The sequence below is a fragment of the Xyrauchen texanus genome, chromosome 22 (genome assembly GCF_025860055.1).
Source record: "Xyrauchen texanus isolate HMW12.3.18 chromosome 22, RBS_HiC_50CHRs, whole genome shotgun sequence".
NCBI lineage: Eukaryota > Metazoa > Chordata > Actinopteri > Cypriniformes > Catostomidae > Xyrauchen > Xyrauchen texanus.
In genome coordinates, this window is record NC_068297.1 from 17,997,636 (window position 1) to 18,012,618 (window position 14,983).

A 14,983-nucleotide genomic window follows, 5' to 3' on the forward strand; every position below is an offset into this window, starting at 1 on the left:
ATATTAGCAGAATGTCCAAGCTGTTCTTTTCCATTAAATGAAAGTATATCACACTGAATTTGGCAACAGTAGGTCAAAAGTTTTGCTGCTGAAATCAGTCTGTGCTTACTGAAATTCAAATCATTGCCCCCTGTGGCCGAAGCTGGAAGTGTTGTTGAACGTATTGGCGTGTGTATGTTCCCGTTTCCCCTATGAAATGTCCAAAGAGTTGCACCAAAGTAAGATGTATTTTTTGTTGTAAATAATGTAATACCATCAATAGGAATGCATATTTTATTAACACTACCCCCTAACCTAAACCCTGAACCTAGATCTGACCATCATTGGAGTAAAAATGTAATTCAATTCAACCTCCAAATCACTCCCACCATTGTTTATGAGGACACAATTACTTCTTAGTTCTATTTATAATAGTGCGTTCAGGTCATGTCTGAATTACTATAATTAAGAGATTCTGACTTTCAGGTCTTTGTAGAACTTGTAATTAGCAGTTGTAAACTCCTAACCCTAACCCTGACTTAACAGTCCTGATGTCCATGTAAAATGAACCAATAATGCAGGTAATGGTAGTCATTTTATTGTGCCATAGTTACCTGGAGAGCTTTCTTTGTTCTTAAACATTCTGGAACAACATTAATTCATTGAGGTGAATTCGTGAACTAATGCAGCGTTAAGTATTTTGCTATAATCAGCAACAAAGCCATTTTGGTGTTATGATTGTTTGCCATAGAAACGAATAACTTCTGAGGTAGCAGGATGTGAACATCTCTGAGTAGCATCTCTAAGTTATCATCTTGTATTTACAATAATTCTGACACAGTGTGAACGCAACATAACACAAATTTATCATGTGGGTTCCGAAGTCTTGGAAAATTCTACATGAGTCATATTGACTCCTCTTATGATGCTTTTATTGTGCTTTTTATCCTTTTTTGAGCTTTCTCTGTTCCACGAAAGAGAGAAAATCATAGGGGTTTGGAACCACTGACAGAACTTTACATTTTTGGGTAAACATTCAGAAGTCAAATAATGGACTTTGGACAATTGACTTTTTGACACCAGTTTGATTTTTTACAAGAAAAGATAAATGTTGTGTTTATAAATCTTTATGATAATGTAGCAGTTACATTTTAGAATGAATTTCATGTAGAATAACAACATAATTACACTGTGTTGAGTCATACTTTGGTGTATTTAACTGTGTTTCTGAAAGCAACCTTCAGAAAAGGATATATTTCATCCCTTCATATCTCATCCCTCCACCCCAACACACACACACACACACACACACACACACACACACACTACAGTTTTGTAACACTGCCCAGAAGTGCATCAACAACAGAATGGGGGCATTTGTTCTTTTTGAGGGATTCCTTCCTCTAAGCGATCTCATGACATATTTTCACTAATGGGTTTTCCAGGTCTAGCAATGACAAAATGCCACAGCCTGAATCAAGTTACCTGTGGAGAAAAGGTGATTTCTTTCTTTTATCTTTGATTATACTAGACACTTTCTGTCATTTAAAATATAAAACTCAGTCAGTGTTGTAATTCCAATACAAATGGATACACTCACATGTACTATACACTCCTGTATTTTGTCTTGTCTCCTTTTTTTGTGGTGTAACTACGTTTCGTTGTGCCTGATACACCCAGTGGTATAATGTGGTTACTGTGCTTGGCCTTTACACTCTTTCTTTTCAATGTGGAAACCTTTTTGTCAACTGGCATTATTATGTAAAGAGAACAAGAGAGAGCACTTCTTAAGGTCCTGTTCAGCTTTCACAAACAACTGGAGGAGAGTGGAGGCTCACAGAATTGACTCTGTTGTTCTCTACCTTAAGCTAGTTTAAACAAACTGATTCTTAAAGGCCATTGCTGGCTGCATCTTACGTCATCAGATTTGATTGATTAATTGGTATTTTACAATAATTGAGTCATGGAATGGTGCGTGCATTGTTGTTCCTCAAGAGACTTGCATGATTATATAAAAGCTAGGCCTTTCAATTTAGCATGTTTATACAATTGATGGTATACATAAGTGAAATTCATGTTTATGTTGTGCTGACACCAAGCGATGTAGATGCAGCGTCTTACAATAAACAGAAGTCTTAAGTTACCATTTGAAAAATGCGCTAATCAGTCAGCCATTTTACATTTTTTGCGAGTGAAAGCGTCCAGTTATTATGGAGATAATTGGGATAATGTGGATAAACAGAGTAATAATCTGCTGGTCACGATCAAAGAATATTCTAATCAGCAGTAAAATCACACATCAATGGTTTTGATTCTTTGCCTGAAAAAATTAGCATGATCTGAGCCTATGTCAGCTAATGCGTATGCGCAACCTCGAGTTGACTGAAAAGTGATTATCTCTTTTATCTGTAAGGCAGGACGTCCTTTTATACATCTGCCATATTGTGCGTTCCAATTTCTCCCATTATTTTAAATAAAAGATGTCTGTCTTGGGTTAAATAGTCTCTGGCAAGCCTGAGTGCGGTGAGTTCACTAGCTGAGTTCGGAATTGTATACTACTCATACTACTTCTGCCATATCTGTCAATGGCAAAAATAGTACGAGTAATATGATAGTATGCAATTCCGAACACTGCCTCTGTCTGTACTGGCCATTGCCTAAACACTTGCAGTTTCGCTTATTGCCCCCTGCTGAAAACAGGAAGTGCTTCCAGCTTGAATTATTCAGATAGTTAGAATATTCCATATTACGTTCCAGAGACATGAGTGGTTGATATTTTTTAAAACATATATTTTTTATATATAATTAAACGCACTGAATTAATGTGTTAAATCGACAGCCCTAAAAATATCAAACAAATAAAATTGCTTGAAATTTTTCCTCCTGACACTTAGACTTAGAAGGGATTTTCCTCAATCGACCCATTTGCACATAGACCAAAAATTAAATAATTGGGCAGATGGAACACAACAAAGCATCCTGTGTGAACGCCCCTTAGTCTACCTCAGATTAAATAAATTTATTGCATAATGGATTGCTGTGGGCTATGAAAGACTTGAATTCAATTATATAGAAATATAAACAAACAAAATACTTACATAGTCTTCTAAAAATCACATTTAGCCTACTCATCTACCACAGTATTGTCTTTGAATTATCTACATTTGGAGACCTTTAGCACGAATCATCAGCAAACATTGATAAATGCGATTAATTATGATTAAATTGAGTGAATTAATTTGATTAAAATCAATCAACAGCAACAATAAGAATCATAAAAAGACATTAATTTGCTCTGTTCTTGAAGTCTTCAGCAGTTTAGTGAGCTGATCACAGAGTCTCTCGCACACACCATCTGCTTTACAGGTTTAATAGATAAGAGCTGCAGTCAGGCTGTTTCCATTGGTCATCAGCAAACACATGATGACCGCAGGTACACGCAGCACTGTGAACAGTAACCAATCTTAAGTCATCACACATCCGGCTCTGAGATTAGACTGTTTGCTTAGTTTAAGCTGTTTTAATTGGTCCCTTTGTCACATTGAGGCTCCCTTTTTTCCTTCTCATAGAAAGACATTAACACATATACAGTACATAAAACAAACTTAAAACTTAACTCATTTCATTGCATTAGGGATAACAAAATATCAAACAAAGTGATTTATTTACACAAATCATACTAGACCTTTCCTCACAACTAACTTCGCACCTGTCAGACATTTTTGCAAATGTATTTTTAACCAACTGGTCCCTAGGTCAGTTTAGTGGATACCAGTTCCCTTCAAGTTCACACAGTTGTCCTAGCAAAATAACCACAGCTGTAGTTTATCACCCAGCTGTCATAATTCAAAACAGTATATCTATTGCTTTTTACTGTACACCAAACAAACATTAGGTGTTAAGTGAAATGTTTTTCTTGAAAGTGTGCTTGTGCTCTTTTCTTTAAAATGAATGTCACTTGATTAGATTTGTGTTATATAATGAAAAGACATTCACACATATGTGTGGCTTAAGAGTCTAAAAACTTGTTGGGGCCACTGTATGTGATAAGATCTTCAGTATACATGAAGAAATATTCAATAGATGTGACCAGATCACACAGTATGAAACAAACCCTCAGTTTACATGATCCCCTGTATTCCTGATCCAATTTTTGTCTTCAAATATGAATCATCCCATCAGAAATGTAGCCATTTTATAAAATAAGATTTTAATTATTTATGAGCAGAGTTTCAGTACAAACAATTGCCAATTCAAGCCAAAAATTGGCAGATGTTTATAGTTTGTTCTAGTACATCATGTTAAAAGTTACTGGTGTTGATTCAGGAGCACCTAATTATATCCTTTGAAGACTGATCCTCAGCAGGACATGTAAGAGCATGTATGATTAGTATTGTTAGTATCAGTTTTAGTATCCCACGAGACTGGGCTGGGATCTCCTGGTTGATGGATATCACCTTTTCTGGTAAAACAATTACTCAGGTGTGTCCCGCTCTCACTTTGCAAGGTAGAAAGAAACCTAATTTCCTTTTATTGTTAGATGAAAACAAAGTAGATAGGCTAGTGGAGGGGAACTTTAATCTGTAACAACCTACTTTTGATAAATTAGTATTTAAAGTGAGATCATTTAAAGCCTAGAACAACCTGAATCTAAGTAGATAGATTTTACTACATTTACATAATGCTTAAGAACAAAAAAGAATGGCACATTGAAACGGTATGTATAGAGCAAAAGAGTGACTGCCCACATTTTAGCAACCTTCATTCTGGAAGTATTTTTTCCATTCATTTTCTCCATAGGGATAACAAATTTAATAAATAATTTATGAGCCATGGACCAAACCAACCAGCTCAAAGATTATTCACACAATTAAAACCTTTTATTTGAATAAAGAAGAAACAAATATAAAGAGACAAAATACTAGGCTGTGTACACATCCCATAAAACATTGCAATAAACGTAATCAAATCATAAACAACATAAACAAAAACTGTCTGCTTGGATGCATTAAAATATAAAATATTCAGAAATATACAAATACATTGAGGTAAGCGAAGGGTGCAACAGGGCTAAAGGCTCCTTTGATTTTATTCACTGTAAAAACAATAAATAACATCAGAAACTACCACAGCACTTTCATTAACACCTGTTAGTCACTGTGTACTGCAAAAGTGTCCCGTTCCATCTTTGAGTGGGGTGTCTAAAAGTTTGATTTTGAGGTAATTTGATCTATTTTATAATTTTTTTTTTAAGTTTTAAATGTATGTAGCAAATTAATATCCAGCAAATTATTAAATACATTTTGAGACAAAATACTTATTTGTTATTTTAAATTTTGTTTAATGTGATTTTTCTTATTTTTTTTTATTAATACCTGCCCAATAAGTGAAAGGATAGTATTTGGGCATCATAACTTTATATGTTATCATGAAACATTTCTGTATGTAGAAAATGAATGGGATTGCTTTTTTCAGAGCCTTTAAACAGGAACGCACTCTTTACTACCCTAATGGGGACTTTGCATTAACTTCTATCGTTTTAATGATATGATATATTCTATCTCTAAACCTAACCCTTACAGAAACCTTTTTGCTCATTTACATTATAACGGAGACATTATTTTGTGTTTATTATTGAGTCATTTTCTCATGGGCTTGTGATTTCAGGTTTTACTATCCTTGTGAGGACATTTTGTCCCTACAACGCAGGCACCTGACCTCACACACAATCTTTCACTTTAATATTAAATTCTCATACAGGCTTATGATTATGAAAATATAAATGTCTAACCCTATCACACAAAATGCAACTTTTAGTATTCTTAGATGAGAAATAACACAACATCCTCACTTCGTACCTCCATCCCTTCACACACAGATATAGTTTTTTTGCATTTTTCACATTACATTAAAACTTTCAGATCCTCCTTTACCTTTGTCTGGCTTTGTCTGTTTCTAAAGAGTACTATTGTAACAGGATGTCATGAACATTCTTGATTGATATGGTAGTTGAGTTTCAACAGTGAAAGGAAACGTTATCTAAATGACACACATCAGTCTAGATGCAACCTTTTCTATCTCACCTTGGGAGGTACTTAAATATACACAGGGGAAATTAAGACATTACAACATAGTTTTTTTTAGGAATAATTTCTTTAAACTGTATATACAGTATATGCCAGTTAGAAACAAATAACAATCATATTTACACAAACATAAGCAAGCAAACAGAGAAACACCTCTGCAAATAAATACATACCACACGGAACAAAGACATATAATCATAAATTAATGTTTCGCGTTCACTGGGTTATGAACTACAGTTCAAGACAATATCTATTTCCAAATGGAACAACAGCAGAGAAAGAAATGACCATCTGAAGACATTCTAGAATATGTGATACGAAGCAACTGAAAATGCACTTTAAAGACGGTAAAACAATTCAGTACATTATGATGCTACTGATCTCTAACAAATCAGTAAAAGTGTTCTTCATGTGTTCAAATACTTTTTTCTTAAATATATGCTAAAAGTCACACACACACACATGTTGTGTTTCCATGTTTTATGGGGACTTTCCATAGACATAATGGTTTTTATACTGTACAAACTTTATATTCTATCCCCTAAACCTAACCCTACCCCTAAACCTAACCCTCACAGAAAACTTTCTGCATTTTTACATTTTCAAAAAACATAATTTAGTATGATTTATAAGCTGTTTTCCTCATGGGGACCGACAAAATGTCCCCACAAGGTCAAAAATTTCGGGTTTTACTATCCTTATGGGGACATTTGGTCCCCACAAAGTGATAAATACACGCTCACACACACACACACACACACACACACAATCCAAATCATTTGTTCATGCTGGTAATCAATAACTGAAAGTGCTTTGTTCACCCAACACAAAAGTAAAAAGATTGAATAAATGAAAATGCAACAGCACATCACAGCATGCAGGAATCCACATCAATGCAGAATTACAAAATGTTAATGTGATTAATGTATTTTTAAGCTATTTGCTAAAGGAGTACTTCGTCATTTATGTAAGCAGTGGGAGCACATTACCTGGGCGAAGCATTTGCCACATGATAATTATGTATGTGAAATCAAGGCATGATATTACTCAATATCACAGAATATTACTAAAGGTTTAACAGGATTCTATTTAGACTTTTAGTAAGGCTAATTTAACCACCATTACACTCCTTAACTGTTACAGCATATTGTTTAAAACCACCTTATTCATCAAGAGGTGTTTAATATTTTAATTTTGGTATGAATTAACACAGTGGTTTAGATCCAAAAATAAACTGAAAAAGAGGATTTGATACACACAAAGTTGTCAATGAAAAAAACTTGACTTACTGTAACAGTGAACATTGATATGTCATCAAGCATTCACACAGTGGTACTCAGACCTTTGGGCCAAGACATTTTGCTAGTCATTTTGCCTGTTTACACCTTCACTTTGTACACATCTTCAGAATTTGTTGCATGGTCTTTTATTTAGATATATATATATATATATATAAAAACAGCAAACAAAATAATATTCAATGGACCCCAGAACAATCAAGGATATCAGAAATCTAGAGAATATCTATAATAAATAAAGCTGGGGTGTACAATTCTCTGCTTCATCTACAACGAGTATACAGTCCTATGACATAGGGAGATCTATACAGGGATGAGAACATCAAACATTTTTAGTGCTAACAATGCAAGTAGCACAGAATGCCCCCCCAAAACATACTTTATCTAGTGCAAGGCTCCCATACTGTTGAATTTCCATGACTTTCACAGTCATTTATGGTTACTGGATAAGGATTCTCAAAAATAATTTTAAAAAACAAAAAACTATTTCTAGCCAAATAAATATTTCTGAGACAAGCACAATGAAAAGAAATGTCCATTACATTTCCATGAATTTTGAGATTTCTTTCTTTCGTTTTTATGACTTTGACTTTATGACCGTTACAGAACTGGAAATCTAGGTCTAGATCCATTGCTAGAGAGTTTTAGATTAGAAAAAGCTAAAGCTGAGTGGTTTCAAAAGAAGATGAGGTGAAACTAAAACCTAACTCAATAAGCTTTTTTCTGTACTATCAATACATTTGCAACTACTATATATCAGTCTGTGAGTGAACATTACATAAGCACAAAATGCCTTTGTCAAACTTCAACTGTTGACTTCACTTTGAAATGTCAGTTCATTCTTCTGAAAGACAGCGGTCAGATATGCTCAAAAGAAGTCAATTAACACAGAGTATAAAATACACCAATTAGCATGCAAAACGTACGTGGTATCAAATACACAGTAAGAATAATACATATCTAACTTAGCAAACAAACATGTTTAACACGCTCTCACATAAAATCTCTCATCATCACCACCAACACGAATCTGAAAAACTTCAAATTCGACCTCTTCTCTTAAACAATAATTTTCATTGAAAATCTTGTTATCCCCTCACAAAGTGGCATGAACAGACATAAGTACACACGGGTGACAATCCCATCAAGCTGCACCACCTCTGCAGTGTGCCAACCTGATCGATATGGAGATAAACTCGGACTCAGCCATCAGAGTGAAACAGAAAGCAAAAAAGAAATGGTTCCACTCTTTTTCTTTTAAATATTTTTCTTTGATGACAAACAGTAATAAAGTTGACATGTAACATACTTTTACAACTGTTAAATATAATTACTGATCTGTAATGCTACAGTACAAAGACTTTAAATGAGGAATTAAAATTGCTTTGATTGTGAGAGGGTGGGGTTGCAAACTCATCGCCCCCTGGCTGTTCCGTGAGGCAGTGGTGAGACAGTGTGTTCATTCCACAAGTTCAGTTCAGAACACCATCAGTCTCCGGTGCACTGAGCACCCCACCAAATGCAGCCCACTTCTTAGATTTGCTTTTTTTGTTGTTGAAATAAAGCGTGTCTTTCCCTGGATGAGAGAAAGAGACAGAGAGAGAGACAGAATGTGTGCAATGTAGCAAAGGATTTAGTTGTAGACTTTTGAGGAACCATCAGGGCGTCTGGTCTGCATGATCTTCGCTTTGGGCCGTGCTTCCTCCTCTTCCTCAGTTTCACTCTCACACACGTGGACCACCACACTAGGAGTGGACTCTGTACCTGCATGCAGCTCATACTTATCACCTGAAGAGAGAGAGAGAGAGAAAGAGAGGGAGGGGTTTTTATGTTTAAAGGGGTCAACTCTTGACATTTTTTTATTTTCCTTTAGCTTTTGAAATAAACTATGTAACCCTATTGTAAGTTTCAGAACTCTTCAGAATTTCCTTTATAGTGCAAAAAGACCATTTACTGAAACTAAGCTGCAAAAATAGCTTGTTCCAAAATCGCTGAATTTTTATAAAGCTGAATACATCAAAATGACTGGCCATATTTACAGTACACATCAACAACAGTTATTTGGTCTTCAGCTGATTGGCCCAGTAGGATATACAGATTTTGTCGAATGTTGTGCCATTCCAAGCAATGAAGTAGCACCAGAAAGTATATACACTCACCGGCCACTTTATTAAGTACACCTGTACATCTGCCAATTGTGTGGCAGCAGTTTAATGTATAAAATCATACAGATATGAGTCAGGAGCTTCAGTTAATTTTCACATCAACCATCAGAATGGGGAAAAAATATGATCTCAGTGATTTCGAACATGGTATGATTTTGGGGCCAGACGGGCTGGTTTGAATATTTGTGTACCTGCTGATCTCTGGCGATTTTCAAACACAATGATCTCTAGAGTTTACTCAGAATGGTGCCAAAAACAAAAAACAAAAAAACATCCAGAGAGCAGCAGTTCTGCAGGCGGAAATGCCTTGTTGATGAGAGAGGTCAACGGAGAATGGCCAGACTGGTTTGAGCTGACAGAAAGGCTACGGTAACTCAGATAACCGCTCTGTACAATTGTAGTGAGCAGAATAGCATCTCAGAATGCACAACATGTCAAACCTTGAGGTGGATGGACTACAACAGCAGAAGACCACGTTGGGTTACACTTCTGTCAGTCAAGAACAGAAAGCTGAGGCTGCAGGAATGGGCTGCTCAGGAAGCCTCGGAAGCTGAAACTCGGTTATGGTAAGGGGCATAACATTTCTGACACAAGCTCTAAGCGATTGACCAATCACAACAAACTGGAACAGATGACCAATCAGAGCAGAGTGGGCTTTTTGGAAAGGTGGCTTTAAAGAGACAGGAGCTACAACAGAGCGTTTCAGACAGAGGGTGAAAAGAGGTGCTGCAATGTACAGTATGAGAAAAATTAAGTGTTTTTCTGAACATTAAACATATAAACCTATTCTAGTAGACCCACCAAAAATAAAACTATGAACCTGTAAATGAGAATAATATGGGCTCTTTGAAGTTACAGCAGCAGAAAGGCCCAGTTTAATTCTCAGGGTTATAGAAAGGGTGGAAAATGGTTGTGAAAACCTAAATTATGACAGTTCCCCTTCTGTCGCTCTCTCCACGTTGTGTCAGAGAAGCGACACTAGGGGTCTCTCTTGAGCACCGATATATACCTCTGTTCTATGAAAAAAGGCCAATGAGAAGTTGGCAGACGGTATTTTCATATCCCGCCCCCGGACATACGGGTATTTAAGCGGGGCGAATAAGGGAGTTCATTCAGAAAATGTATTCGGAGCCTATGGTCGTGCATGCAGTGATTGAGGCAGGCGACGTGGGCGATGAAGACGATCCGGGGACAATGACGGGCACCATTTCGCCGGGTGAACCCCCTTGAAACCCCTGCCTCCCCGGCACGCTTGCTTGTTTCCGTCCGAGCTCGGGATGAGCATTCTCTCCAATGGATTATGTTTTCAGCGTGAGAACATAACCGCGGCTGCGTTGCGATCTCTGCTTTTTCTTGTAGTGAGAGAGAGCCATTTCAGCCGCCCCCCCGCGCCTCGCCTCCTTCCTACGCGATTGAGGCAGGTGCCGCGGGCGATGAAAGACGATATGGGGAGAATAACGGGACGCTTTCGCCAGGTAAATCCCCTCGAAACCTCCCGCCTCCCCGGCACGCTTGCCTGCTTCCCCCGAGCTCGGGATTAGTGCCGTCCGCTTAACAGCCTACCGTCTGGTCCCTCGAGCTCCCCGGCATTGGATGATGACATCACCGCTGCATCGGAGAGCGTAACAGCGGCGTCAGATGTGGATAACTCGCCTGGGCCGCCACCTTCAGGTCTCCGCCCAGTCTGAGCCTGACGCACGGAGTTCCGCTATGCTTCCCCGGGCTTAATTGGTTCCACTCACAGCCGCGCCCACCCCCGGGTCCTTCCCGGATGTGCATGACGAGCTGAGCAAGCACAGCTCCTCCGCTCTCGCTACCCTCGGTGGTAGAACGGTCCCAGACCGTTCCCCCCTGCACGCCATGGCCCCCTCCTGCAAGTCCACCGGGCCAAGGCACTTCAAAATCTGCACTTGGGTAGTCCTGTTCTTGACATGCTGCAAGAACTGCACTCAAACAGGCGATGGCCACCCCCCGTGGTCCAGAAACGCAACACATGGACAGGACCTGGTCGCAGTACAGGAGGCAGACAAAGCACGCTTTATCAAAACGCCCCCGTCTCTCCAAAGAGCGTGCACAGTCAGTGCTGAAATGCCTCGCTTCCCTCAAGCCAGGCACTGTGGTCCCTTTTACGTTTCAACAAAGGCTCCTGGGGGATATGGAATCCTCCGCAGGGGCCGCACCGCTGGGGTAGATGCATATGAGACCACCTCAGCACTAGCCTCAGACTCGAGTCCCGAGACAAGCATGGCACCGCGGCACGCACTGTGTGAGAATCACCACCGCCTGCCGCCAAACCTTCAAACCCTGGGCAGACCTCTGCTTTCTACGGGCAGGTGTACCCTTGCAGCAGGTGTCCCGATGCGTCCTGGTCACAACCGACGCCTCCAAACTGGGTTAGGGCGCCGTGTGCAAGGGGCACACAGCCGCAGGCCGTCGGAACCGGGCCCCGCTGCGTTGGCACATCAACTGCCTAGAGCTGCTGGCTGTTTTCTTAGGCTCCCCTCGGGGCAGACGCTTTGGCACTCAGCTGGCCTGCGGGGCTGCACAAGTACGCATTTCCCCCAGTGAGCCTTCTTGCACAGGTGCTGTGCAAGGTCAGGGAGGACGAAGAGCAAGTCATTCTAGTGGCCCCCTACTGGCCCACCCGGACTTGGTTCTCGGACCTCACGCTCCTCGCGACAGCCCCTCCCTGGAAAATTCCCCTGAGGAAGGACCTTCTTTCTCAGGGATGGGGCACGCTCTGGCACCCGCTCCCAGACCTCTGGAACCCCCATGTCTGGCCCCTGGATGGGATGCGGAAGATCTAGCCGGTCTACCATCGACCGTCATAGATACTATCAGCCAAGCCAGAGCCTCCTCTACCAGGCATCTTTACGCCCTAAAGTGCCGCTTGTTCGCAAATTGGTGTTCTTCCCGGGCTGAAGACCCACAGAAGTGCGCGGTTAGGTCAGTGCTCGTGTTTCTACAGGAGAGGCTAGAGAGGAGGCTGTCCCCCTCCACCCTCAAGGTGTATGTCGCCGCCATCGTGGCTCACCACGACACGATAGACGGCAAGTCTCTAGGTAAGCACGACTTAATTATCAGGTTCCTAAAAGGTGCCCGGAGGCTAACTCCCTCCTGGCCTAACCTGTTTCCCTCCTGGGATCTCTCGATCGTCCTCACGGGCCTCCAGAGACCCCCCTTCGAGCTGCTAGATTCAGCTGGACTCAGGGCCCTCTCTCTCAAGACCGCCCTGCTGATCGCGCTCGCCTCCATCAAGAGGGTCGGGGACCTGCAAGCGTTCTCTGTTAGTGACACTTGCCTGGAGTTCGGTCCGGCAGACACATACGTGATCCTAAGACCGCGACCGGGCTACGTGCCCAAGGTTCCTACCACGCCCTTCAGAGACCAGGTAGTGAACCTGCAAGCGCTACCCCGGGAGGAGGCAGATCCAGCCCTTTCGTTGCCGTGTCCGGTACGTGCTTTGCGTATCTATTTGGACCGCACGCAGAGCTCTAGACACTCTGAGCAGCTCTTTGTCTGCTTTGGGGGACAGCAGAAAGGGAACGCTGTCTCCAAACAGAGGCTTGCCCACTGGGTTGTCGATGCCATCTCACTGGCTTATCACACCCAGGCCATGCCCCCCCCTTGCGGGTCCGAGCTCACTCAATCAGGAGTGTTGCGTCCTCATGGGCACTGGCCAGGGGCACCAGCAGCATGGTGGGCAACACTCAACACTTTCGTGAGATTCTACAATCTCCGAATTGAGTCAGTATCGTCCCGTGTTTTCTCAGGTCCGAGCCCGTAGAACTCGGTAACACGCTGACGTTCTGGCTGGGTGAATCACTTGCGCCTAGCGCCCTTTCCCTCAGCCGAGGAAAAATAGTGCACTTTGTTCCCAGGAGACCCCATCTTCGGGTCCCTGGTTGATTCCTCCCTAGCCCTTTTGGGTCCGCAGTTCAGCGGAGGAACTCACCGACCCAAGCCACTATGGGTACTCAATCTACCCTGTACTGGAATAGGTGCTCCACAGGTTAATGCCTCCTGTTCGGACTCCCCCTGTGTGTAATTCCGCGGTACTCTCCCCTCACGAGCGGACTCCCGTGTCTCCCTTAGGCAGTTACAGCTGCCTCGGTCGCCATGCTGTAAGCTTCCCCCCTCTACGAGGCTGGATCTACCACCGTGCCAACTTTCCCACATAGGTCCTAAGCGGCCATGTGATGTATTCGCCACTCTTTGCCTCCCCTGCAGGGTAGGTGTCGTCTCCGCAGGGTCTTCTCCCCCTGAAAGAATAGGAAATGGGGTAAGACCCCCTTCCCTTAATGCATGTAAGGGCCCCGGCCGTAGTTGCTCTATGTGAGAAACAGAAAGAAAAGAGGCCCAGCCAGGCTTGGCCCATTCCCAGGTTGGCAAGCATCACCTTGTTCCCCCCTCCAGGATAACCAGAAGGATTCTGATGGCTTGGGGAAGGGTACGTGCAGGGGCATTGGGGAAGGGTACGTGCAGCCTGATACAGCTGGTCGCTTTTGCACGTAAGAAATACCTGCCCGCTCCTGTATCAGCAGTTCACGTACACGGCGCAACGCATGGCACGTTTAAAAGTGGACCCCTAGTGTCGCTTCTCTGACACAACGTGGAGAGAGCGACAGAAGGGGAACGTCTAGGTTACATATGTAAACTCCGTTCCCCGATGGAGGGAACGAGACGTTGTGTCTTCCCCGCCACGTCGCTGAGCTAAGCCACTGTTGTGGGCGGACCATTTCTGGCTCCTCAGAAAAATCCTGAATGAACTCCTGTATTCGCCCCGCTTAAATACCCATATGTCCGGAGGCGGGATATGCAAATATAAAAGAACTTCACAGATCTTCTTCAAAGCCGCTCATATCTGGCAATTTTTAAAGGCTTGCTTTAGCTCAGCAGTTGATTGACAGGTGAGGAGTGGTGATTTGCTGCTGTCTGGGATTCATTCAGGATGGATTACGTTTCAAATGCCAATGTGATGTGGTCACATGCGTTTTGGACTACCTTCCTATGCATTTTTTGTGATCTGATCACAAAATGTAGTGGAAATGTATATAGCGCTGACCACTTTTGATCTGACCACCAAAAACGCATCTTAATAATAGGTAGAAACAGGGTCCAGATGTCCTCCACGAGTGTTGTGGTTAAGCAAATATGTGAATGCAGCTTTGTAAAAATGCTAGAAAAGTCCTATGTTCCATAGGGAGATGAGTGAATAAGAGATCTAAGAGATTTTATTAGCTTCACATCTTTCTTCCAGACATTCACCACTCCTTCAACTCTCACTCTCAGGAAAGTGACTCACGCTGCTCAACTAGATAAGAAGTTAAGCTGTAAGGCCAATTAAGAACAGTGGCTGTAACTAAAGCCTGACAGAAATAACAGGGTTAAGATGCAAGGTTAAAAATTCCTGCTGCACCAAACTACTTTAGCATTATTATTGATCTTGGTGTTC

At 41.5% G+C, this 14,983-nt stretch overlaps 1 protein-coding gene across 2 annotated transcripts in view; it reads right to left on the minus strand.

Annotated features, from left to right (window-relative positions):
• Nucleotides 1-6,161: 6,161 nt before the first annotated feature.
• The window catches only part of rcan3 (regulator of calcineurin 3), a 44,163-nt gene continuing 35,341 nt past the window's right edge, over nucleotides 6,162-14,983 (minus strand). For both annotated transcript variants that reach the window (XM_052154033.1, XM_052154034.1), the window contains one exon: nucleotides 6,162-9,151. In XM_052154033.1, coding sequence (XP_052009993.1) covers nucleotides 8,997-9,151 — 155 coding nt within the window. In that variant the 3' untranslated portion in view covers nucleotides 6,162-8,996. The remainder of the gene's footprint in view (nucleotides 9,152-14,983) is intronic.